At 41.3% G+C, this 24,513-nt stretch overlaps 4 protein-coding genes and 1 long non-coding RNA gene across 5 annotated transcripts; 2 read left to right on the forward strand and 3 right to left on the reverse strand.

Annotated features, from left to right (window-relative positions):
- Positions 1 to 44: 44 nt before the first annotated feature.
- On the reverse strand, positions 45 to 3,753 carry LOC135349885 (uncharacterized). Its single transcript, XR_010399028.1, has 2 exons — positions 3,533 to 3,753; positions 45 to 3,375 (listed from the first exon to the last, which is right to left on the reverse strand). It is a non-coding gene; the product is annotated as an uncharacterized LOC135349885 (long non-coding RNA).
- A 472-nt stretch (positions 3,754 to 4,225) lies between these two features.
- Positions 4,226 to 14,067, forward strand: LOC135349880 (uncharacterized). Its single transcript, XM_064548523.1, has 9 exons — positions 4,226 to 4,724; positions 9,072 to 9,563; positions 9,628 to 9,924; positions 10,065 to 10,139; positions 10,186 to 10,296; positions 10,537 to 10,671; positions 10,727 to 10,888; positions 11,125 to 11,197; positions 12,811 to 14,067. The coding sequence occupies exons 1-9, from the start codon at positions 4,350 to 4,352 to the stop codon at positions 13,887 to 13,889; spliced, it is 2,799 nt and encodes a 932-aa protein (XP_064404593.1). The 5' UTR covers positions 4,226 to 4,349; the 3' UTR covers positions 13,890 to 14,067.
- A 1,019-nt stretch (positions 14,068 to 15,086) lies between these two features.
- Positions 15,087 to 16,876, reverse strand: LOC135349884 (uncharacterized). Its single transcript, XM_064548528.1, has 2 exons — positions 16,085 to 16,876; positions 15,087 to 15,903 (listed from the first exon to the last, which is right to left on the reverse strand). The coding sequence occupies exons 1-2, from the start codon at positions 16,833 to 16,835 to the stop codon at positions 15,737 to 15,739; spliced, it is 918 nt and encodes a 305-aa protein (XP_064404598.1). The 5' UTR covers positions 16,836 to 16,876; the 3' UTR covers positions 15,087 to 15,736.
- Positions 16,877 to 16,893: 17 nt separating this feature from the next.
- LOC135349829 (uncharacterized) lies at positions 16,894 to 21,924 on the forward strand. Its single transcript, XM_064548438.1, has 8 exons — positions 16,894 to 17,408; positions 17,465 to 17,974; positions 18,760 to 19,551; positions 19,603 to 19,638; positions 19,690 to 19,821; positions 19,885 to 20,079; positions 20,171 to 20,213; positions 20,655 to 21,924. The coding sequence occupies exons 1-8, from the start codon at positions 17,226 to 17,228 to the stop codon at positions 21,743 to 21,745; spliced, it is 2,982 nt and encodes a 993-aa protein (XP_064404508.1). The 5' UTR covers positions 16,894 to 17,225; the 3' UTR covers positions 21,746 to 21,924.
- Positions 21,925 to 22,312: 388 nt separating this feature from the next.
- On the reverse strand, positions 22,313 to 24,202 carry LOC135349881 (uncharacterized). Its single transcript, XM_064548525.1, has 2 exons — positions 23,270 to 24,202; positions 22,313 to 23,207 (listed from the first exon to the last, which is right to left on the reverse strand). Exons 1-2 carry the CDS (start codon positions 23,997 to 23,999, stop codon positions 22,420 to 22,422), a joined length of 1,518 nt encoding a protein of 505 aa, XP_064404595.1. The 5' UTR covers positions 24,000 to 24,202; the 3' UTR covers positions 22,313 to 22,419.
- Positions 24,203 to 24,513: the final 311 nt, after the last annotated feature.

The raw sequence follows: 24,513 nt of genomic DNA on the forward strand, positions 1-24,513 counted from the left end.
ACTAATATTATAGTAGTACTGCCAATACACAATGTTAGGACGTATATTATTATTATACTGGAATAGGTTGCAAGTACGTAGCCACTGTATATACACTTGGTAGATATTGTCATATAGTTTTACAGATGCTGTTTGTTAGTCTGAGTCAAATTTCTCATTGGCTTGTGGCACCGTCTTCAATTATACCTGAATCCGGATAGAAAAACATTTGCAATGTGAAAAATTGCTACAATCCTATGTACAACCTACTGATTCATATAGCATTTGAACGTGGAACATTTGTGGAACAATCATAATTATTACATGCATGCTTGCAACATGATAATCATAAGCTCGTGCAGATAACTATATAATTATATCTTCACTGTGACAAATGCAAGCACATGCATGTACTACTTGCATGCATGTATAGAAGGTCTTGCTAATTTTGCATTCATAAGTTATAGGTGTTATATATAACAATTCTCCTGGGACCAAAGCTTGCATGCTTTTTATTGGACCTATATACCTACATCACTCAGTAATACAAAAATCACAGCGATGAATGCTTTACAATACAATAACATCGTCATAAAGGTAATAATTATGGCCAAAAAACATTGACAGACATGCATGCAGTGTTATCAATATTGCAAACGTCAATAGCTGTCCATTCTCCACAAGTACTCGCTTGACAAACAAGCTCGGAACTCAGAAACAAACACTTGGTATGAAGGGTATGTTGAGGATAGAATCAGGGATGGTGCACAGGTGAGGGCAATGGGTCTACGTGAAGAACCGGTAAGAGCATTAAATTCTAGAGATATTTTCGAAGAGGAACACACCGAGCTGCCAGTAACGAAGCGCAGAAAAGTTCGCAATTCATCCAGTCCCATATTTCCTATAAATTGACGCAGATAACCTAAAACCCTATTCACATGTATTTTACACATAGTTATGTGGAAGGTCTTGCTAATTTGATATGCTATCATTATAATAGCTGTTTTATAACAATTCTGCCTTTATACACATGTATATATACCAACCAAAGCTCACATGCACAGTATTTTGATTTTATAGGACCTACTGAGTGTTCTACGTAATTATATAACCAGCGTGCTGTCCACAAACTGTTCTCTTGCAGATGATATAAGGGGTTGTATGGGATAAATATGTAAGAGTGTATGGATTGGTAAGTGTATAAAAACATGATAGTGACGATCAAAACGGATGCAGTTAAATTGCAAATGGGTTGTTTTCCACAATAATTATCAACAATTTGAACGAACACTGGACAGTCTTGATCAAGTTTCTAAAGGATGACGGCTGGCTTTTACCATCCACTCTTATCCAATTTGCTCTAATAGGAACAATTGTCGTGCAACAATATACATAACAAATTAAAAATTCCGATAATTAATAGTATCAAGGGCGTATAAAAGAAGAGAGGGCATGCAACTCCACTATCAGTACACGTAGCTAGCAGAGTTCAAACGTGGGCGGAGGAATGTGTGCATTTGCATGCAGTGCTAAAAATAGAAATGTCTATTTTTAGTATTTCATGCACAGTCATGCACATTTATCCGCCCACGTTTGAATTCTGCTCTTGGAGTTGCATGCCCTCTCTTCTTTTATACGCCCTTGATAGTATTACGTACATAAGTACATAACAGCCAGCTGTATAGGTATAGTCTTCACAGTCATGTAATAACAACTTACCTACAGCTTCTTTTTGCAACTCCGGGCCTATACTCAGTGAGGCTACTGAATCACCCGGGGAGTATACACATGCACACAGTTATTCTTGCCCGTTGGTATGTGGTTAGGTATATATGCAGTGGTTTATAACTGTGCTACATGCAGAACCTGCTTTTACATAGGAATGATATATACGTCATGTATAGGGAATCATATACATGCATGTATAGGGAATCATATATATACAGATCCCTGTGGTTAGGGATGTTGATGCATGCATGTATGTTTTTCACATGCTTTTCATGTATATATCACTTGTTTACATACGTAAAATCTATTTTCTTGCCATGGCCATACATGCAGCTGCAATTTAAAACTTCTTTGTCATTGCAGCATATAGAGCTTGAGTAACGCATTTAGAATGAGTTATATAGACTATATCGATGTTTAGAAAGGACCCTTTTCATCAGAGAGGCACCTTCAGGGGCATGCATGCATGATCTCTCTTGAGTAGCCAACATGTATATAGTCTAGATTAAGAATTCATTCTCAACTCTATAACTTATGTATATACTCTTTGTTCTCAGTATGCCTTTTTATTGCTGTCATATAGCAACTGGCAATAAAATCATTATTGACCAATCACTCGGTTTGTATGGATACACTGAATTCTACCCTCCGGTATCATGCACCTGGACTAACATCCAGACGCTCCTGCATGTCCAAAGTAATCCCCCATGATGGAACATATATATAGCACTGCAGTAGCTGGTGACGTTTAACAAGAGTCCAACTGTAATTGCTGAACGAGTTTGAACGTACGTTTGGCCTAATATATATAGCTATACACTGACCAAACCTATATACAAGAGCATGGTTACATTTACCCCACTTGATACCCCATGCATGCATGCAGGGAGTTGCAACTAACACTATACAAGGATATAAAAATAATATACTGTCACAAAAAGCACATGCGTGCATGTCTTAACTATATCATGCAGGCATGCATGCATGCATGTATACATTATATACATGCAGAGTATTTTACACCATAATTATATATAATTATAGCGGGTAAATTTGGCAATTTTCATTTGACGATGTTGCATGGAACAGCGCCCTATATAATATTATATGAACCTTGTGAGTTCGCATACACTCAATGCCTTTAATACTGCAAATCTTTGAGCATGCGCAATTAAAAAGGCTGCAGTAACACGCAGCGCGGGAACAAATATCTGGACAGCGATTTAGTAAATCAGGACACCGATTTAGTAAAGCGTGAGACCGGTACGTGAGACCGCTTTAATTATAGTAGTGGGACACTGATATAGTGAAATAGTGAAGTGCATGACGTGGATTAGACATGCAGTTTTTACACATGGTGTTTTGACACAAACGACACTCCATAGTATACTACGGCACGGCATTATTAACCACGTGGGATATACTGGGCATTGGCGATTTTTAATTTTTGGTGACCCTCATGCATGCACCTTCATTCGCCAAATCGACAATTACCCACTATAATTACCCACTATATACAGTATATATGTATACATGTGCACACTTACTCAATGATCAGTCTTGGTGCATGCATGCATCAGATAGTGCATTTTGGGGGCATCAGTATAGAGCTCACAAAAGGCTATTGAAGGGTTTTTGAGGTAAGCAACTTCATCTGAGTGTCGAGATCTGGGGAAAATAGATGGTCTGTGATTTCCAGCATGAGAAGGTAATTGCTCCAATGTGGGTTATCTTCAGGAACAAATTGGGCCACCATGCATGAAAGGAAACAGGCGGCTCAGTAACCATGCACGACTGCATGCTGAAGGTAAATGCAAATCAATACCTTTTCTTTTGTTTCAGCTACTGTGGAAAAACACTGACGACAAGGCGGTCTGTATATGCACTCGCTCCTTCCTTAAGCCTCCCATAAATGAACTAGCAGGATTATCATTGCATGCTAGCAACCATTGGTCAACCACTTCAGAGTGCCAAAAACTCTGAGGGGTTCACTCCCATGTATACCCACCACTTCTACTATACTGATTATCATTGACCCTGCATGCCCCACACTATTCCTACACTATTCGGAATTTCCAATATAATATTGACTGAGTCCTATACACTATTACTTTAATTCATCGTCCTAACACTATATATAATCTGCAGCTATAATAATTATTGCACGAGAACATAATTATAACATCAAATCTATATAAGGTATAGGGGTGGGCACATTATCATACTGGTATAATGATGGGCACACTTTCGACAGCACTGCCAAACATGATTCTACAGTTACTGTAGCACAGTGACATTCTGCACACATGCATGGTTGAGACGATTTTTGTAGATTCAATTGTAAGCATGTAGTGTAGTCACTCTGTGATGTTACATTATTTTTCATGGTTGAAATCACTGAAATGGGTTTGAGCATATAGCACTTTTTCAAAAGTATTGCAAAGCATAATTATATTGGGAACATTTCTGAACATAATAAATGATGGCCATTTCTGCAGCTTGCCAATTGTTGGAGTAGCCTGACCACAGCATGCATTCCTTCCTCACTAAATTGTAACACTTTTTGCTTCTGCTTGCTCCGTATCCCTCCTGCGGCTACGCCTCGAGGCATAATTGAGTCGAATTATGTCATAATTGTGAGCATGCGCAGTGGACTATTAGACCATGTGCCGGAGAAGATGATGGCAGAGCTAGAGATCGAGAAGACTTTCAGCCCTAATATCGTTCCATCGCAGAAGAAAGTGCTAGTTTGCTTTGGAGAAAGAAAAAGAGAGGTGTCCTTTAGCAGTGAGGGAGGAAATGGAGAGTTATTGAAGCAAACACAGCTCGTGTTTCGAGATATAGATCAAAACAAAAATTTAGTGCTTCAACTGAAAAGCGAGGAGTGGGACGGACTGTTCTTAGACGTGACCGATAATGTGTCCGTCGCTGATAAATCCGTACTGAGAGCTGTTTTGCCAAATCAACCCACAGCCAGTGCATCTGCATCTGCATCTGGTAGTACGTTGAGAGAAGAGGTGAGTACACTCTTTGTTCTAATTACAGATCACTCCAATAGTAGAACCAACTGTTAGTTTTAATTCTTCTTTTGTTCTACTGTAAGACCTTGATTTAAGGTGACCCTCCAAATATGCGACACCCTCGAGCTTAGACAATTTTCTGACCTCTAAAAGTAGCGACAGGTGCGTTCACAATTATTTTTTAGTGTCGCGTCCTAAATAGAGGTAAATGTAGCCACACCTATATCCTCGATTCTAGGCCACTGGAAAATCAGTGTTTTAAGCGGCCTGAAATCGAGGCTAGTAGACTTACCTCCAATTACCTCTAAATATGCGACACCTGGACTTCAATATAATTTTCGACCTCCAAAAGAAGCGACCTCCTTCGAAAAAGTGTCACCTTAAGTCGAGGTCTTACGGTATTCTAATATGAACCATTTAATATGAACCATTTCCATTTCGTAATTATTTTATTGTGGTTCTTAGCTAATTAGTTAGCACAAACCTCAAAGTCTGCAAGCCAAGCTCATAAAGCTTTGCCACCTCCACCGAGGCATCAGCACCCCGCGGTGCTTACATTATTAACCCGAGGCCGAGCCGCGGCCACGGGTTATAGTAGTCTGTTGGTTTGTATGTTGGTTTGTTTGTCTGTGACATCTGAGTCTGCTCACCTGGCTGCCAAGGTACTGCGTTTACAGTATGGATAGCCTCCACACAACAAGTTATTAGTTTCAATAGTGGCAGATTTTGGTGTTGAAGCTTCGTTGTCGAATAAAAGCTAGCAAAAGCTAAGAAGCTTGAACTCAAGGGGTAGCTAGCTACATCCGAGTCTGCTCACCTGGCTGCCATAGCACTGCGTTTACAGCATGAATAGCCTCCACACAACAAGTTAACAGTGGCAGATCTTGATGTTAAAGCTTCGTTGTGAAGAAAAGCTAGCAAAAGTTAAGAAGCTTGAACTCACGGGGTACGGTTAGCTCTAGCTACATGTGGCCTTTATTCGAGGCACTCTAATTACAGCCACGTGGAGCCTTATTTGGAATAGACTACTCGGGGACTTCCTTTGCTGGCTCTACTGTGAGACTACTCCGGGTCCCACGCTGCATGTGTAAAACTCCAGGCAGCTGGGATCCTACTATACCGGTCCAGGACTCCCAGTGCATGTCAGGTGCCTTATTTGTAGCCTTCTTTGCTGACTAGACTCTGCTATGATCCTATAGTCCTGCTGCTCATAGCGCTCAAATCTGTATAGTTTAGGCTATATAGGTTTCTGTGTTCACAAGTTTTATTGCTCCTGCCTGCTCACTATACGGTTAAGTTGAGGCTCTGCTGGGAGTGAGTGGAGAACCTTGCCTGCTACATACTACTGCATTTATTGTAGAACAGTCTTCTGGTTTCTTATTATTGTCAACAGCCTAGCCGAGGGTTAGCACTTCAGTGCTCTAGTTTGTTTGTGATAGCCTATTCTACTCACCTGGATGCCATGGCGCTGCGTTTACAGCATGGATAGCCTTCACACAACAAGTTATTAGTTTTAATAGTGGAAGATTTTTATGTTAAAGCTTCGTTGTCAAATAAAAGCTAAGAAGCTTGCTTCTGAGTCTGCTTACCTGGATGTCATAACGGTGCGCGTTTACAGCATGGATAGCTTTCACACAACAAGTTGTTAGTTTCATCAAGAGTGCATAAGAAGAGAAGAGTATCGAACTACCGATACTGTACACAAACACTGTGCACAAAGTAACATGACTCGCACGTGATGAAGTATTGTAAACTTACTAGTAATCTCCTAGTAAATGTTAACCGTGACGTTTTTAGGGGTGTGGTAAATTGAACAATATAATATGAGCTAGCTAGTTTCCCGTTTAGCGATCAGAGCTGCTCACTGCACACTGATAGGAGACGATCCCTTCACAAAAATCATCTAAATAGAGACAATAGTCAGTTGATTCTCTTCACTTGCACTCTTTACTCACTATTAACAAATTCTGTGCGTTGCGTAATTATGCGCAAACGTCATCAATTGCGCGTTGCTCACGTGCAATTGACCGGATGTCACGTTACTTTGTGCACAGTGTTTGTGCAGAGGTATTGGTAGTTCGATACTCTTCTCTTCTTATGCACTCTTGGTTTCATAGTGGCAGATCTTGATGTTAAAGCTTCCTTGTCGAATAAAAGCTAGCAAAAGCTAAGAACTAGAACAGCCACGTTGGACTAGCTACACGTGGCCTTTATTCGAGGTGCCATTTACAGCTGAAGTGATCCTTTACCAGGAACATTGGTAAATGGAGAGCTCGCCCTCGTCAAAATTCTGAGAATTCAGGACGGGAAACTAAGTTCTTTGTTGGAGTGGCCTAAAGTAGAAAGATAGAATTATGATTGTGGTTGTTTCTTCTTTCATGTTCCTTGCTTATCTTAGCCCCATGAGCCATTTCTAAGAAGCCTGCTATGACTCAGGCCTTTGCATCTATGTGCATGTCTCATAATCATGCACTACTAATCTCAGCTTGCCTCAATTTCTACTTTTCTCCTATTTACTTGCTGCTTAGCCAGCTACTTCCATGGCATCCTCATGCATACTACTACATTCTCTTTTCTGGTTTTTATATATTCATGTCAACAGCTAGCCGAGGGTTAGCACTAGCCTCGTTCCCAGGCCTTACTTTTTCTTGCTGTTGTCACTGTTCATCCATAAACAAGACATAGTGAGGCAGCAAGGAAAGAAATGGGCGTACAGTTAAGAAAAAGTAAGGCCTGGTTTGGGAAATCGCGTGATCCACAAGGATTTTTATGAACGTGGGCGATATGTAGCCCACAATCGTGACGTAAGGTATTCTCCCACGCATTCAGAGTAAGACTGTACTGTACTGCACTGCACTGAGACAACCACCAAGCTGTGCTGCAAGTCAGATCAGAGAACCAGCATGGCCAGCTCTGGTGGCAGTAGCTACCTGCTATATGATAATGATGACTAAGCTATTCTACTATAGCATGTAGAAAGACACAATAGTGATAGAATCTAAACACACAATCTAGACTAGTAGATCATCTAGCTAAGCCTAAGGTATAGCTAGCTATAGTGCTTGCAAACTTCCAGTTCCAAGTCCATGTCCAGCTTGCTGCAGGCAAAGTTTTATTAGTCGTAGACCTCTGCGTGGGCAGTCCAACATCTCTAGCTCAGTATGCCCACGCTCATTTTCACCCTTCTACCACCCTTCTACCCTCACGCGACTTCCCGATACAGGCTCTCCTTTTTCCTAACTTTACGTCTATTTCTTTCTTTATTCCTCCAATTAATACCGTATTTTATCTCATTGAACGAATAATACAGTATTTTATCTTATTGAACGATTGTGATAAACAGAAAAAGGAGAGCCTGTGTAGAGGCTAGGTTAGCACTTCAGTGCTCTAGTTATTATTATTATAGAGGTTCAAATGACCACACCCCTACAGTAGATACAATACCGGAAGTAAACAATTATGCTGCTGATATACTTCAATAGAACACTACTTCGGGTACATACATTTTTGATTTTTGGAAGAAGCTAGAGGCACGTACAAAGAGTTCTTTTGTCACACTGAGTACCTAGAATGCTTCTAATAATAGCTAAGACTGTGCAACTCATCGATGGTCTCAAGTGATATAAACATGTAGAATGTATGGTGTAGCTGTAGATAATTGGCTAAATAATAGTTATAGGCTGAGTCCAAGGTCTCTATGGGATTATGAGACCTGAAGGCCAGAGGCTGTAGTGTCCCGAGGGTGCTACTAAGGGCCTGATGTCTCATAATCCCATAGTGACCGTTGGACGAGGCCTATAACTGATTTAGAATAGCGCTAAGCTATTAACACAAAGGAGACTTTGCAACCAAGAGCTTCTACAGGCTTCTAGCAACGTTAAAGCTTCGTTCTCCGAGCTATGTCTAGTTTACATAACAAAAAAAAAATGAAGGCCGTTTCCGTCTCTTGAAATCATGCGTAGCAAAACTGCTAATAGAAAGTTGCTACTCTACTTAGTAGTTAGCTCTGTTAGAGCGCTAGCTATTGGTAGCTGCATGAGTGATCAAAAAGCTGCACTGCACAACACAATAACTTTTACTTTTGCAAGTAGTCGCACCTCTGTATTGATTTTACAGCATCATCGTTACTATGACTTCAACATAAATGCCATAGGCAAGTACATATAATGGACCTCCATAGAAGACCTCTGCTGAGGTGGGTCTCAAAGTGAAATAATGGACCTCTCAGTGACCAATCAGATTGCCGTATTTGTACAAGCATTTTCTAAGTAGGGTTATTTAATAGTATGGGACCAGGGCTTCAATTAAACAATCCTTTTACGACCATGTGTATTTTGTTTACAGTCTCGTAGTGTGACATCTAAAGCTGTGTCTGGCTTAAAGCGTATTTCGAAGACTAGTGGTGCCTGTGCGAAAGTGTTGGCAACTATTTTCCCTTCAACAAAAAGTGTTCCACCAAAAGACCTCAATGTTTTTGATCCCCTGGACGATTGTGTTGCTCAATCAGCGCAAAACAAAAAAAAGTCGACCAGAGTCAAATCAATATCTGTCAAAGTAATTCTTGTACCCGGGTGTTCCACGTTAGTTCTACCCAAGGGAAGGAAGAGACTGAAGTTAATAGCAGATAAACGCATTGAGGCTATCGAAATTAAGCGAAGTATGTCTCCTGCTGATGTTCAAAACAGAATCAAACGTGGATTCAAGCACCTTAACTTGCAAAATTGGGAATATTTAGTTGCTGATGCGGGGAAGCTGTCAGTATCCACAAACCAGGCCCCAGGAGGGGAGATAGTGGATAGACGAGGGGGGCTCTACATTAGGGAGAAGGAAGAAAAGGTAAATATTATACTGGTATCTGTTATGATAAGCAGTACATAAACTTCTCTTTTGTTCAACCCAGACTGCAACAGTAATCGCATCCACTTTCCAAGGAACATCGTCTAGTACTGCTTCCACTTCCCAGGGAACAGCATCAATCATTGCGTTCACTTCCCAAGGAACATCATCTAGTATTGCTTCCACTTCAGCATCAATCATTGCGTCCACTTCCCAAGGAACATCATCTAGTATTGCTTCCACTTCAGCATCAATCATTGCGTCCACTTCCCAAGGAACATCATCAAGAATTGCATCCACAACATCACCAAGCATTGCATCCGTTTCTTATTTACAGGAAATAAGCACACCGATACTCAAGGTATGGCTGGTCATACTAGTAGTAGGTGTCACACTGTGAAGTAAGTAGCTGGTAGTAGATTTTTATGTTGCGAGTTTGTTGACTGAATAATAGAGACTTTTTTATACGGATGTTGAATGATGTGTTTATTCTTCATAAAGGATGATGCGAGCTCCATTATGTCATCTGATGAAGAGTTGCCACCTGCCTTTCTGTCTAGAGTTGTTCCAGGAAAGGTAGTGTATAGAGAATTGAAATTATTTTGTTGATTTTTACATACAGGTTAATGAGAGTGTCGAACAAACAAGGATGATTGTTGCTGAGCAGGATCGTGTGTATGAAGAAGGGTTACGCATTGACCAGTCAAAAGAGCGAAAACGTCTTTGGACAGAGGTGACTAAAATACCTTAGACACTACTTGATAAGAACTGTACTTGTGAAAAGTGCCTCAGAGGAATGTTGTCATACAAAAAAAGCTTGTTTATTTGAAACAATGTCAAGCCTCAAGGGCGCATGCGCACGTAGTATCTAAACACTGTTTTTGTCGATGCCCGGCACCCTCGCCCACAACAGTGTCTAACTGTTATTTAATTTGGCCAAATGAACAATTTTATGAACTTCTTTAACTTGTAGATGGTCCAGGCCAGTAAAATTTCTCTAAGAGAAAAACTGACCTCCACAAACCCGGATGATGGAAAACAGATTTACATGCGGCTACCCAATGGCGACAGAGTGGGTTCTACCTTTTCCAATGAAGCTTCTTGTCAGGTAACATATAGTGTTATTGGATAGTTTTTGTAGGCGTTGTCTTATTTTATTCTAGGTTCTCTACGAGTACGTTTTTGCAATGAGCGATTTGGAGGACCCGTATGGGATCTGTTGTATGTTTCCCCGATCAATTGTCACCACTGATCAGACAATCGCAGATGTCCAAGGAATCCTTATTGTTGATGAGAGGAATGGATACTTTGATCCTGTATCTTTGGTAAGCTCATGCTCTGCACAAACATACACACTCCCCCCCCAATGCCTACAAACTGTGTTTTAGTTGGCATTGAACACACACCAATTTGAAACTTGTATATAGACAAGTAACCTATACTTCTACTACTTACATTGTACCAGTGTACATGCATGCATGATTATTATTGGAAAAGAGACAATTGTTGTGAGTTCATGATGGTAATAGTTGAAGATGCTGGTTGTGTTATACGTACATAGGTTCACCGTAAGGGAGGTGTCTGCGTGCCGGATAAGTCTAATGTGCCGGACAAGTCAGATGTGCTTTCTAAAGGTAAATCTGTATGATGTGACGATCAAAAGACATGATATATATCTTTGTACCAGGTCGTTTTTTCTTCTAATAGAACTCTAGGTTGAAAAGTAGGCCTGGGGAAGATCGTATCTGGGCGTGGTAAAACTACTATACGTGTGGTATTTACTCTGCTACAGTAATCTACAAAATTATTAATATCTCACGATGAAAGCAATTTAGCTAGCTCAGTGGTAGCTACTTGTATATAGTAGTTAAGTTTAGATGTCAAACAAGAAGGCCTGACTCTCAAAGCATCAAGTCCAAGCTTTCAAACTCCTGTGAGAAGGAAAATATGATGTGATTTGGCAAGTCTTTGTGCTACCAGCTGCTGCAAACAATGAACTTGGAAGCCAGCTCAGCCATAGACACATAACTAGATACATGTAGGATACTGTTACTTTCCTTGGCATTTTTCTGTATTTTCATTCACATTTTACGGCATGTTTTACAATACAGTTTACAATTTCTATAGACACGCCCAGATACAATCTATCCCATCTCCCTACCTAAAGAAAAATTGGCCTGGGAACGAGGCTAAGTGTGATATTATGTTATAGTTATACTAGGGATTTATGGCAGTAAACCACCGAGCACGAGGGCGAGGTGTGGTTTACGTTGCCATAAATCCCTAGCAACCATAGTATGAGTGTTATATATCCTATGTGATTGGCTAGCTATAATTGCGCATTTACTCCTCTACCATGGTAACTCAAGTTAAAACTATCAGAAAGTAAAAAGAAAGCATTGTGGGAAAGCTTGCTCTGTCAATAGCTAGCTAGCTACAGGTACAAAATGCTTACCGTTCGACGCCAGAGTTCTCCAGTTCCACGCTGTTAAAGAAATGCTGATCTAGCAAACACTTTGAGCCCTGTCCTGACTCCTCCTCCAAGATTAAAGCCTCACAAACAGCTAAAGCCACCCATACCCACAGAGCTGGAGCCAGACAGTGCGCGCGCAGAGTGGTGCCAAGGCTCCCACTTGCAAGCACTTGCACTAGCTCTAGCTTGAGAATACGAATGACCAGCTCTCTTATCAAGTGACAAGTGCCTCACTATCTTTGACAACTATGACTAGTCACTAGCTACAGTACAGCAAAGCAACCAAACATTGATATGGCTAGAAGTAGACAAAATTATCTACATGATCTTGTACCAAACATGTCTGGGGAAATATCAGAGGGAATTATCATAGTTAACCCCAGTCATATCCTAGCAACTACATGAAAACAGGATATATAGTGATATTTGTATTTGATATTTATATTTGAACATGGTGATAGAACTTTGATGTGGAATTTTCAGCCATAGTCCTGCAACTTTGTTTACCGTGATAGAGGAGTTTGACAGGGTCAATAGGTCAAGGATTATTGCAGCAGAAAATTATTCCTACAATTTTTGGTCACAACATTTCTTACCTTCCCTTCCAGCTTGTAACTCAGGAGAACACTACATTTTCCGCTGCTTACAGTTGTAAAACATTAGGGGGCGAAATTGTATTTAGTGACCTTTTGACCCTGTTGAACCTCCCTCTTTATCCCCCTACCCATGCATACTTGATTGTTTGATATTATGTGTCTGTTTCTATCTGTTTAGCCAATGACACTCGAATGACCTTTGTGAACTCCCAACAATTCTACCTTGGACCATATCATTCTGTGAAACGTGGCGATGTATTTAAGGATGTCATTTCTCTGTACCAAAACCAAGCGAATAAACTGTTGAAAGAATATCCAATGCGTATTTGCTTTGAGATGGAGAAAGGCATAGATGAAGGTGGAGTGTCGAGGGACATGTATTCAGCATTTTATGAATCTGCCTATGAGCGTCTCTTTGATGGTAGCTCACTCTTGTGTCCTGTAGTCCACCCTGAAATGGATAAAGCGTGTCTCTCCACCTTTGGTCTTGTACTTTCACATTCGTACATAATGTCAGGAATTCTTCCGATTCGGATTGCCTTCCCTTGTTTAGTTCAATCTCTGCTAGGAACTTCCGTCTCATTAAGTGATACTGTTCTTTTGGAGTCATTCATCGATAGTGTAAGTATTCACGAGGCAGGTATTCTTAAGGAAGCTATGGCTGTGGTTGGACAGCAAGTTCCTGTGTTTTCTTCTGAAATCAAATGCGAATTAATATCACTGTTCAGTCGATACAATAGCAGACAAGTGCCTACCCCAAATAGTTTAAAGCAGATGGTGGTAAACTTGGCTAGGTACGAGTTTGTTTCAAAGCCTGCTGCTGCTTTGTCTCTTATCCATTGCGGAGTGCCTGAGCAACACCAAGTGTTCTGGGATAACATGATGGTTGATGGTCTTCGAATGCTTTACTGGGCACTGAGTGTGTCTTCTGCCATGGTGTTGAAGATGCTCGAGGAAGCTGAAGGTGGTGATCAATCCCAAGATAGGGTTTTAGGTTATCTGCGTCAATTTATAGGAAATATGGGACTGGATGAATTGCGAACTTTTCTGCGCTTCGTTACTGGCAGCTCGGTGTGTTCCTCCTCAAAAATATCTCTAGAATTTAACGCTCTTACCGGTTCTTCACGTAGACCCATTGCCCTCACCTGTGCACCATCCCTGATTCTATCCTCAACATACCCTTCATACCAAGTGTTTGTTTCTGAGTTCCGAGCTTGTTTGTCAAGCGAGTACTTATGGAGAATGGACAGCTATTGACGTTTGCAATATTGATAACACTGCATGCATGTCTGTCAATGTTTTTTGGCCATAATTATTACCTTTATGACGATGTTATATTATTGATAACACTGCATGCATGTCTGTCAATGTTTTTTGGCCATAATTATTACCTTTATGACGATGTTATTGTATTGTAAAGCATTCATCGCTGTGATTTTTGTATTACTGAGTGATGTAGGTATATAGGTCCAATAAAAAGCATGCAAACTTTGGAGAATTGTTATATAACTATAACTTATGAATGCAAAATTAGCAAGACCTTCTATACATGCATGTGCTTGCATTTGTCACAGTGAAGATATAATTATATAGTTATCTGCATGAGCTTAACATGATTATCATGTTGCAAGCATGCATGTAATAATTATGATTGTTCCACAAATGTTCCACGTTCAAATGCTATATGGTTGTACATAGGATTGTAGCAATTTTTCACATTGCAAATGTTTTTCTATCCGGATTCAGGTATAATTGAAGACGGTGCCACAAGCCAATGAGAAATTTGACTCAGACTAACAAACAGCATCTGTAAAACTACCGTATAGCGGGTATATTTCGAGGGTATAAATTTTCGCGGATAGACCTCTACAAAGGATTTCGCGGATTTTATTTTCGTGGTCTGAATTCCAGCCTTTTGGCGCATGCGCACATCAACATGCAGCTGTACCTCCACACCGTGGTCAATAATACTGAACACGCCTACATTTTAATAAGATGTAAATTTTCGTGGGTAAAAATTTTCGCGGTACAGGCTCAATCCGCGAAAACCGCGAACATTTATACCCTCGAAATATACCCGCTATACGGTATATGACAATATCTACCAAGTGTATATACAGTGGCTACGTACTTGCAACCTATTCCAGTATAATAATAATATACGTCCTAACATTGTGTATTGGCAGTACTACTATAATATTAGTCATACTCTTTATAGTGTGTCTATATAATTATGTGTACCTGCATCTGACAGACATTCATTAACATAAATGATAAAAATTATATACAGTGGAACCCCTCTTAACGGCCAACTGCGACATAACGGCCAGACACCCAGGTCCCAAAAGTTTGCATACAAAACAACCCCTTAACAACGGCCAAAACTTTTTGTTCTCCAATTAAAGGTGTCCGTTATAGAGGGGTTCCATGCACTGTACCATCATTCAACTTGGATATAAATTTGTAATTATTACTGGCATTACGCACTGCACATTCATTAACAAATCTCAGTTAATCAAAGTACGTAAAAAAGTAAGTGTTTCAACATACAGTTCTATCCCAAAATTATCGCTGTCTGCCAGAGGATTTACTCTTTCCTTCAACAAAGCCATATTCTCATCAGACAATGCAAGACCAATTGGGGGTATACGAACTGTGTAATCGTCATCACCCGTACTGATTTCTTCGTCTACACCATACATTTCATCAATATGTTCGAAAAAGTCTAGGGCTTGAAGTCCTCTTCTCTGCATTTGAAGTGCTCCCCGCACAAATAATTGATGTGGTGTTAGATTGTGTTCCGTTCGAACCCCATGACAGTTCCAACCCTCCATAAATACTTTCAGTGACTGGTTGATACGTGGAAGATAGACGTACTGTAAACAATACCGATGAAACATGTTATCAGGATCCAAGTAACCATGTTGCTCTAGGTAATAGAATAACTTGTAAAATATCACTGTTACGCAACGATGCATATCGCGCCAGAGGCGCTCAATCCGCTGGTTGTGCACGGAACTGCCAGTTATCATGCTGTTGCGGTCATATCCTCTACTCTCTAGCATATGTGCTGCTACACGATAATTTTCACCACCGTAGTCAGATCACATTCTTGACGGTAGTCCAAACCGTTGGACAGCTGAAAGGAAGAGATTATAAACTGTTTCGGCAGTGTTATTATTGCTACAGCGAAGAAACACGACGAGTCTGCTATATCCGTCAATAGCCCCGTGCGTTACCATGCCCCATCTCACAAGCTTGTGGTGGCCATCTGTACGAATACAAGATATGATTAGTATGCATGTATTGTATACACAAGTCTTGCTACTACTATAATAATAAGGCTCCAACCTATATACATGCATGTACACACATCTGGGCTCCTTTATCTAAAACTTAATTGACACACATTAACCATAAACCTGGTCACACAACACCTATATATGACTTACCCATGTGCCATAGAGAGTTGGGCGAGGGAACAGAGTAAGGGCGCCGAGCAGTGAGGATTCCTCTCCATCTCAGAGCTGCATTCAGGGGATCGGTTGCGTGGATAGCATTACGCACCCTTTGTCTAGTGACAGCATATCCCAATGACCGTAGTCGCCCAATCACCAGTGTCTCTCCCATATTTGGCATTTCTCGACGCACCTGTTGGAGCTTTGTACGTAGATCACTGTCACTTATACTTCTTGCAGCACTATGAACATCTAGAATGCCGAACTCCCGTCTTCTTCTATAGATAGTCATTCGAGAGACACCCAATAGTTTACTAATCTCAGTCCAAGTGAAATTTAAACTACATAGGTATTCCAACTGGTCTTGACAAATAAATAGCTGGGGACGGCCACGTCCTACTCTCCTAGCAACCTGGGGAACTTGGTAGCCTCCGTCTGTGTGTGCATCCAACTCATCAAGTCGAGTGTACCACATTGTCTTGAGCAACACACAACTGTCCATTATTTCCTTCAATGCCGTGCAAACTTCAATCGTCTCATCATCGCCATCATCTTCAATTTGTACACGAAGGGAAGATAGAGCATGTATACAAACCTCAAACCTCTCAATAACGAACTGGGCATAACTAGTAGACTGAGTATAATCGATTTCTCTATCTACCGTAGTAAGGAAAGTCTCCATTTCTTGGAGAAATGTTTCCCATCCCCACACTCGATCTCCAGCTCCAGCTCTTTGATCAACCATTTTAATTAATGAACACCCAGTCACCTTTTGACCTTGAGCCTCGCACTTATGGAATGCCATTTGTAACAAAAATCAGAGGCTCGCAATACGCGTTCTGAGCTCTTCGCGACGCGTTGCGAGCTGCTCACGACGCGTTCTGAACTATAAGCCTCGCAACGCGTTCCCAAATTCTCGCGACGCGTTGCCAGACAAAATTTCTTTGCCGACAAAAATCAGGTGATTCTAACACGTGATTCTACCTAGTCCTAGCCACGTGGCTGCAATATCAAAAATTGCAAAAAAATCTTGGCAGATACTGGTAGTAAAGCTGTGTTAGTTTGTTTGGGAGAAAGAAAAAGAGAAGTTTGTTTTAGAGCTAATTCCACAGAGGAAGAAGAATGGAAAGCGTTTATGGATGCTGTGCGCTGTACGTTTGCTGATGTGCTCCCAGGGTCCTCATCAGGATCATCAGGCAATTTGATCGTTCAATTAAAGAATGAGAATTGGGAGGGAGAATTTGTTGATTTCCCCAAAAACTCCAAGATTACACACCACTCTGTGCTGAGGATTATTCCTCAAAGTGAATCCCTTAAGGTATAAAATAGTTAGAAATTTCTATTCCAGTCTTTATTAATTATGTGTTTTTTCAGGGAAAAGGGTTAGCTGAGAAAGGCTCCTACCTGTGCAAAAAGATGGGGAATCCTTCCCTGACTCAGAAGGAAAGGTTGGGACAGCTTTTCCGAGGAGGATCTAAGATTGGAGGTGGATCTGGAAGTAGAAAACGAAGTTTTGACCCCCAATCAGAAAGCGTAGTCCTTTCAAACCAGCGGAAAAAAAGAGCTGCCATAAGGAGTGTTCGGCCAGTAACGAGGGAGGTGATGCTTTTGAGTGAATACACCCCAAAGATCCCAAAGGGTAGATTCCGGACTGAATTGAAAGACAATGGACGCATGAAATCCCTCCAGTTCACCCGAACCATGACACCAAAGGAAGCCAGTGATGTAATCATGAAAGGGTTCCACACTCTTGAAGGATTTTCGAAGTTTCAGTATTTGGACACCAACAAAGATGTGCTTGATCTGAGCAGTAATCAAGTTTTGGCCGGGAACGATGTCATTGACAGACGAGGTGCTTTATACCTGTGTGAGAAGTGGAATGAAGTGAGTGCCAACCAGTTTATTACGCGTACTCACCTGGAAATGTGCCCCTGGTCTAAAACTAGTCTATAACTTTAATGTTTATTTCTTGCCCTTGGCCCCTCGGGCTATTAGCTGCACATCCCTCGTGCATGTATAATAATTATGCTTATTGCCAGCGGGTATAGTAGTCGTCTGGTCTGTTTGTGACAAGTGAATATACTCACCTGGGCGCTGCGTTTACAGCATGGAACACAACAAGTTATTAGTTTTGAAAGTGGTAGATTTCGACGATCAAAAGCTAAGAAGCTTGAACTTGCACGTTGCCCGACCTTTATTCGAGGTAGATCACATATTTGCAGCTGAAGTGATCCTTTACAGGCCTCTAGAATTGTACGTGTTGCTTCCTCCTCTAGTTTGTATAGTGCCCCATAATTATAAGTGCATAGTAGTTTCGTATTACCAGCCTGTTCTCATTAGTAATGTGGGCGGGAGAGAACAGTCTGGTATCCTCTTAAAACTCTCTGTGTCATGTTATATCTATTATATCATGTGCGTACTATGCTATAATTATGCATGAAGTGGAGTAAGCAACTCCCTGCACACAGACGGGCATTGTGATATAATTGTGTCATTCTACGTAGACACATACATGCATTGCGCAAGTAGAATTCTGATTGTAGCCCACCTGCCTAGCCATACATGGTCATGTAAACCCACTGAGTGTTTGTTAGTATTTATAGTAGTTGGGGCCGTATTTTCGGATGAGTACTATAATTTAAAGCTTAATTCACTGTTATCTAACGCAGGGTGTCATTGACGCTACTACTGAGAGAATGGAAGTCACTAGCACACTGCCTCCCAGTTTGTCTGCCGGAGACTCCACTCCAAGTGTGTCTGCTTCTGCAGGTGTGTCTCCTCTCACAACTCCTCCAAGTGTGTCTCCTCTCACAACTCCTCCAAGTGTGTCTCCTCTCACGACCCCTCCAAGTGTGTCTGCTTCTCCAGGTGTGTCTCCTCTCACGACCCCTCCAAGTGTGTCTGCTCCTGCACCTCTCACGACTCCTCCAAGTGTGTCTGCTCCTCCAGGTGTGTCTCCTCTCACGACCCCTTCAAGTGTGTCTGCTCCTCCAGGTGTGTCTCTTCTCACGACTCCTCCAAGTGTATCTGCTCCTCCAGGTGTGTCTCCTCTCACGACCCCTCCAAGTGTGTCTGCTCCTCCAGGTGTGTCTCGTCTCACGACTCCTCCAAGTGTATTTGCTCCTCCAGGTGTGTCTCCTCTCACGACCCCTCCAAGTGTGTCTGCTCCTCCAGGTGTGTCTCCTCTCACGACCCCTCCAAGTGTGTCTGCTCCTCCAGGTGTGTCTCCTCTCACGACCCCTCCAAGTGTGTCTGCTCCTCCAGGTGTGTATCCTCTCACGACTCCTCCAAGTGTATCTGCCCCTCCAGGTGTGTCTCTTCTCACGACTGTGTCTGCTTCTCCAGGTGTGTCTCTTCTCACGATCCCTTCAAGTGTGTCAGAAGATATTAACCAGAGGAGAGAACTTATACGGGAACAGAACTGGGAATATGAGGAAAGCCTTAGAGCAGATGAAGAAAAGGTATGCTCGTAATGTTTATAGTATAGTAAGTAACTTACCGAAATCTATTAGGATGCAAGAAGGTTGATGGACAGAGAGAGGGTAGACGTGAGCTTTTGTACTTATTAATTACTTCCATGTCTAACTTTATAATTTTAGAGACTGGCTAGTTTAAGGGAGCAACTGGCAGAGAGGCTTGTCGCCAGATACTGTATGGAGGGGCATGGGAAACAACTTATGTTGAGACTTCCAGATGGGAAGACGTTATCTGTTCGATTTCTTCAAGGAACCTAGATACAGGTAAGTTACAGCTGTCACGTAAAAGTGCTTACCATGCATGCAATATTTTTGTAGGTGTTGTATCAGTACGTTTTTGTCAAAGGTGGAATTGATGTTCCTTTTGGAATATTCAACCTTTTCCCTCGGACCCTGCTTGATCACAACTCAGATACTCTCGTTGAAGACATTAGAGATGCAGTGCTAGCTGTTGAGACCAGTGGAGACAACTCTAACTCTGTCTTGTTCAATCCCACAGATTTCATTGAAGAGGTAAATGTTAATGCATTGATTATTGTGTATGCTTTCTGCTAGTCAATAAATAAAGGCATGCACGCACTAATTGGTACTTTTTGGATTTTAGGGTATGACTGAAATAAGTGAGGTGGAGAAGGTTTTAAAGAAAGGTACTTACACACATTCTTACATTACACATAATTATTATTAGTCTTGGCCCCCCCGCCCCCGTAATTTTTGAAAAAAAAATTTGGTACTGAATTGTGGTGGGTTTTGAGGTTGCCTTTTCTCGTTTTGTATTTGAGTTAAGTTCTAAGGGTGTCAAAATTGGGTTTGGTTTTGTATTTTTCTATGTGCACGAGTCAGCAAAACGTGTGTGTGTGCTCTTGGAGTACTTTTGTTTTTCTGAAGTAGTAGGACTTATTATTTTGTCTTGTAAGAGATCAGTAGATGTCAGTGACAGTGCTATTTTGGTCCATGCATATATAATTATACTCAAACACAAAATTCTCTCTAAAATGAGGGGTATCCCCTCCCCTCCCCCCCCCCCCCCGCTGTATGACACCTTGATGATGCATGGGTTGACTTACCCTTCTTTTCTATTCATGCAGCTGAAACAGATCGTGAAGCATACTTAGAAAGTATCACTACCTGTCGCTGGAGGATTACTCGCACTGTTATTCGTTCCGACATATTTGACTCTGTTTTATCACTTTACAGTGGTGAGCACATCAATGCTTTGCTCTTAGAGAATCCGTTAACGATCCAGTTTGAAGGTGAACAAGCTATTGACCTAGGGGGTGTTTGCCGCGAAATGTATTCCGCTTTCTTTGAAGAAATGTATAGGAGAGCTTTTGATGGCAACATCCTTTTGTCTCCAGTGGTACACCCCCAAATCGATTTTGGTGTCCTACCAAAGATCGGCACCGTCATCTCACATTGTTATGTTGCTTGTGGTGTTCTACCGATACGAATAGCTTTCCCTGCTCTAGTTCAATGTCTGTTGGGATTGTCAGCTGTGGTGTCAGATTTCATTCTCTGTGAAACGTTCATTGACAGCCTCAGCACATACGAGGCTGATAGCTTCAAACAAGCATTTGCTCAGATTACAGATGATCCTCAGCGGAAAAGCTTTAGTGAGGAGTTATCCAGCAAGCTCATTGCAACATTCAGTCGATTTGGCAGTAGGACATATCCTACACCTACCAAGCTGAAGCAGATGCTGCTCCAAGTTGCTTCTTACGAGTTTTTGTTAAAGCCCGCTGCTGCTATCACAGCAATTAATCGAGGAATTCCACCTCTTCATGCCCCCTTTTGGCAAAAGCTGGGTGTTGCAGGAATTTTAGCTGTTTATAGGGCACAGACTGTGTCTCCAGCAAAAGTTCTCGGTATGCTCGATGAAGAGCAGGGGAAAACAGAGAATGAAGAACGTGTATTAGGTTACCTCCGGCAGTTTGTTGCTAGCTTATCTGAGGAAGATCTCCGGCTGTTTTTAAGATTTTGCACTGGCAGCACAGTATGTAATGGAGGCAAACTTGGTGTATCATTCAATGCACTAGAAGGTGTTGGTCGCAGGCCCATTGCACACACGTGTGAGCCTTGTCTTGAGTTATCTTCCAATTACTATACATTCCCTGAGTTTGTTACTGAGTTCAAGGCTTACCTTGCCAACGAATACTCCTGGATTATGGATGCTCTTTGAATTAATAGACTGAACGTGTTACTCATTATTTTATCATCATTAATGTCACTTATTATCGTACAAAGGCGTTGACTCACTTTTTTTTGCATGTGTTGTGTGATTCCCAAATAATTATAATAATGGTTTTTGTGTTAAAAACAATTTTGGAAGAATTTAACAAGATTATATTTCTGACCTGATATTTGGGCTACATGCCTCTGTGTACCTAATTAACGGTGACCCATGCACGCTGTGCTTTAATAGTCATAAAATAAAGTCAAAAATCAAGACAATTATAATTATAGGTCACAATAAATAACTTTGCAAGTGGTGGCACATTCGAATTCCATGTAGTCTAAGGGCCAATTCTTACAGATCTAATATAAAAGGCTTGCATGTGCCTATAAATTATTATTCTCAACATTGATTCTAAATTAAAGGTGCCTATTATGCCAGCAGAGCTGTGGCTATAATTATGACAAAATCAATGTGCGGTTTTTCCTGATAGTTTGCCACAATTATTATACTTCCATGTACATAATATTGCTTAGGTAATTATAATTATAATTATGGCCATGCTTGCAGTACTGTGTATAAATAAAAAATTCATTACATGCATGTTTGTGTTGACAAAGCCTAAAACACAGCAGAATTATAATTATTATTATGTACAAAACAGATTGATTTTTGTACGACTAAAAGGTAGCAAACCATCCATGTAAAAGAGATAAAGCTCTCTCATATTTCTCTATTGCATAGTTGTCGCTAGGAGATAGTGGGTCAACCTGGGTAGTTAAGAGCTCTACCTGTTCTGATGACAACTGAACTCTTGACTCTGGAACTTGAACACTGGTTTCTTGTTCACCAATCAATGAGTAATCATCTTCGTCATCTGCACCATCAACTCCATACGTGCCGTCTGTACTATCGAGGAAGTCAAGTGCCACAAGGCCAGAATGCCTAAGTCTTAAGCAACCGGAAACAAACAGTTGCCTGGGCGATGAATGGTGCATGGTGCGAAGACCATGATTATTCCACGCTGCCGCGAACAATTTAATACTTCTTCTTATCCTTGGAAGATACACAAAGTGCAGTGCAAATATATGCATTTCATTAAGGGGATCCAGCAATCCATGATATTCTAGGAAATAAAATAAGCGGTAGTACATTTTCGTTACACTTCTGTGCACATCACTCCAGAGGCGTTCGATCCTTTGGTTGTGGGTCGAACTTCCAGTAATCACACTATTCCGATTCAAACCATGATGTTGTAACATATGTGCAGCCACTCTAATATTCTCCCCACCATAGTCGCACCTAATACGTGATGGAAGGCCATACTTAGTAGCAGCTTCTAGGAACAAATTGTAAACTGTATCGCCTCTATTATTTGTGCTGCATTCAATAAAAGTAATCATTCGGGAGTAGCCATCTATACAGCCATGGGTGACGAATCTCCAGCGAATGAGTTTGTGGTGCCCATCTAAAGAGTAAAAACACACACACTCACATTGATTACACATCTATAATAATTACTAAGCTTACCTAAGTGCCAGAGGGAATTAGGTCCGGGAACTGAATAAGGTCTTCGGCTATGTAGATTCCCTTGCCAACGAAGAGGAATAGTAAGTGGATCTATTCGACGTATACAACGTCTACACTGTTCACGAGTGACATCATATCCTCTGGAACGTAAAGCTCCAAGAACAATCACCTCTCCAATATATGGCAACTCTGCCTTAAGATCTTTTAAGAGTGCCTCTAAGTCATCATCACTCAGTCTATTTAATGGATTATTCAACATACCACAATCAACACGCCTGCGGTAGATGGTCATTCGTGTTACACCCAATAGCAAAGCAATAGAGCTCCAAGTGAAATTCAGAGACTTGAGGTACACCAACTGCTCTTTAGGGATCACGAACTTTGGTCGTCCCCGTGCACCAGTATGTTCAAGGGGAGCACTGTACTGTGCCTCGTGGGAACTAACATTTATGTTTCTTTCATAATCTGTCCATACAGATAACAATGACGACAAAATGTCAAGTAGCTCAGCACACATGTGATCATAGGTTTCAAATGAAGGGTCAGCTGAATAACTACTGTCTTCAATGGTAAGGGTTAGTACTTGTTTTATTCGAGAAAGATTGGTGAAACAATTGCGGATCCTTTCAATGGCATATTCGGTAAATGACTCACTGGCATAACCTAGTTGTTGTTCCAGACTGCGTAGGAAACTGCCTACTTCCTCGAAGTACTCTGACCAGCCTGCCATAAAAGCTAAATTCGATATTCAGTGAAGAGAGTCAGTCTGTCTGGACTCCGCCCAACTAGGCACTGCACCATAAATAGTCTGACCTTGGCTGACCTTTCTGTCGCAATTGTTTGCATCACCTCATTTTGTCTGGCAACGCGTCGCGAGAATTTGGGAACGCGTTGCAAGGCTTATACTCATTATAGTTCAGAACGCGTCGTGAGCAGCTCGCAACGCGTATTGCGAGCCCCTGATTTTTGTTACAAACGGCATTCCATACGTAGACTCGCAAGCCACTCCCTTTTCTCTGATTGGACGGGGGCGGGAGAAAAGGGACTGGTGACTCTGGGCTACAGCTTGTGTAAATCAGGAATGCTATTAAATATTAATGTCACGTGCAAATTATCCAATTTATTCTGATGCGTCAAAAGCTAAAGACACACAGAAGACAAGTATACAGATCTATTTAGCCAGCCTTTTGATTTTATAGATCCTTGTACCAGTGTCTGTTGTGCCATAACTTGTGGATTAGCAT

This window comes from Halichondria panicea, chromosome 16 (assembly GCF_963675165.1).
Source record: "Halichondria panicea chromosome 16, odHalPani1.1, whole genome shotgun sequence".
Taxonomy (NCBI): domain Eukaryota; kingdom Metazoa; phylum Porifera; class Demospongiae; order Suberitida; family Halichondriidae; genus Halichondria; species Halichondria panicea.

What these genes read in the sequence shown, in the direction of transcription:
- LOC135349880 (XM_064548523.1), top strand. Translation starts at nt 4,350, where the DNA reads ATGCGCAGTGGACTATTAGACCATGTGCCGGAGAAGATGATGGCAGAG. An exon ending in TTAGGGAGAAGGAAGAAAAG is followed by an intron (nt 9,564 to 9,627) that starts GTAAATATTATA and finishes TGTTCAACCCAG; the next exon opens with ACTGCAACAGTAATCGCATC. An exon ending in CCAATGAAGCTTCTTGTCAG is followed by an intron (nt 10,672 to 10,726) that starts GTAACATATAGT and finishes ATTTTATTCTAG; the next exon opens with GTTCTCTACGAGTACGTTTT.
- LOC135349884 (XM_064548528.1), bottom strand. Translation starts at nt 16,835, where the DNA reads ATGGTTGATCAAAGAGCTGGAGCTGGAGATCGAGTGTGGGGATGGGAA. An exon ending in CAACTCTCTATGGCACATGG is followed by an intron (nt 15,904 to 16,084) that starts GTAAGTCATATA and finishes GTATTCGTACAG; the next exon opens with ATGGCCACCACAAGCTTGTG.
- LOC135349829 (XM_064548438.1), top strand. Translation starts at nt 17,226, where the DNA reads ATGGATGCTGTGCGCTGTACGTTTGCTGATGTGCTCCCAGGGTCCTCA. An exon ending in CTCAAAGTGAATCCCTTAAG is followed by an intron (nt 17,409 to 17,464) that starts GTATAAAATAGT and finishes GTGTTTTTTCAG; the next exon opens with GGAAAAGGGTTAGCTGAGAA. An exon ending in TTAGAGCAGATGAAGAAAAG is followed by an intron (nt 19,552 to 19,602) that starts GTATGCTCGTAA and finishes GAAATCTATTAG; the next exon opens with GATGCAAGAAGGTTGATGGA.
- LOC135349881 (XM_064548525.1), bottom strand. Translation starts at nt 23,999, where the DNA reads ATGGCAGGCTGGTCAGAGTACTTCGAGGAAGTAGGCAGTTTCCTACGC. An exon ending in TAATTCCCTCTGGCACTTAG is followed by an intron (nt 23,208 to 23,269) that starts GTAAGCTTAGTA and finishes TTTACTCTTTAG; the next exon opens with ATGGGCACCACAAACTCATT.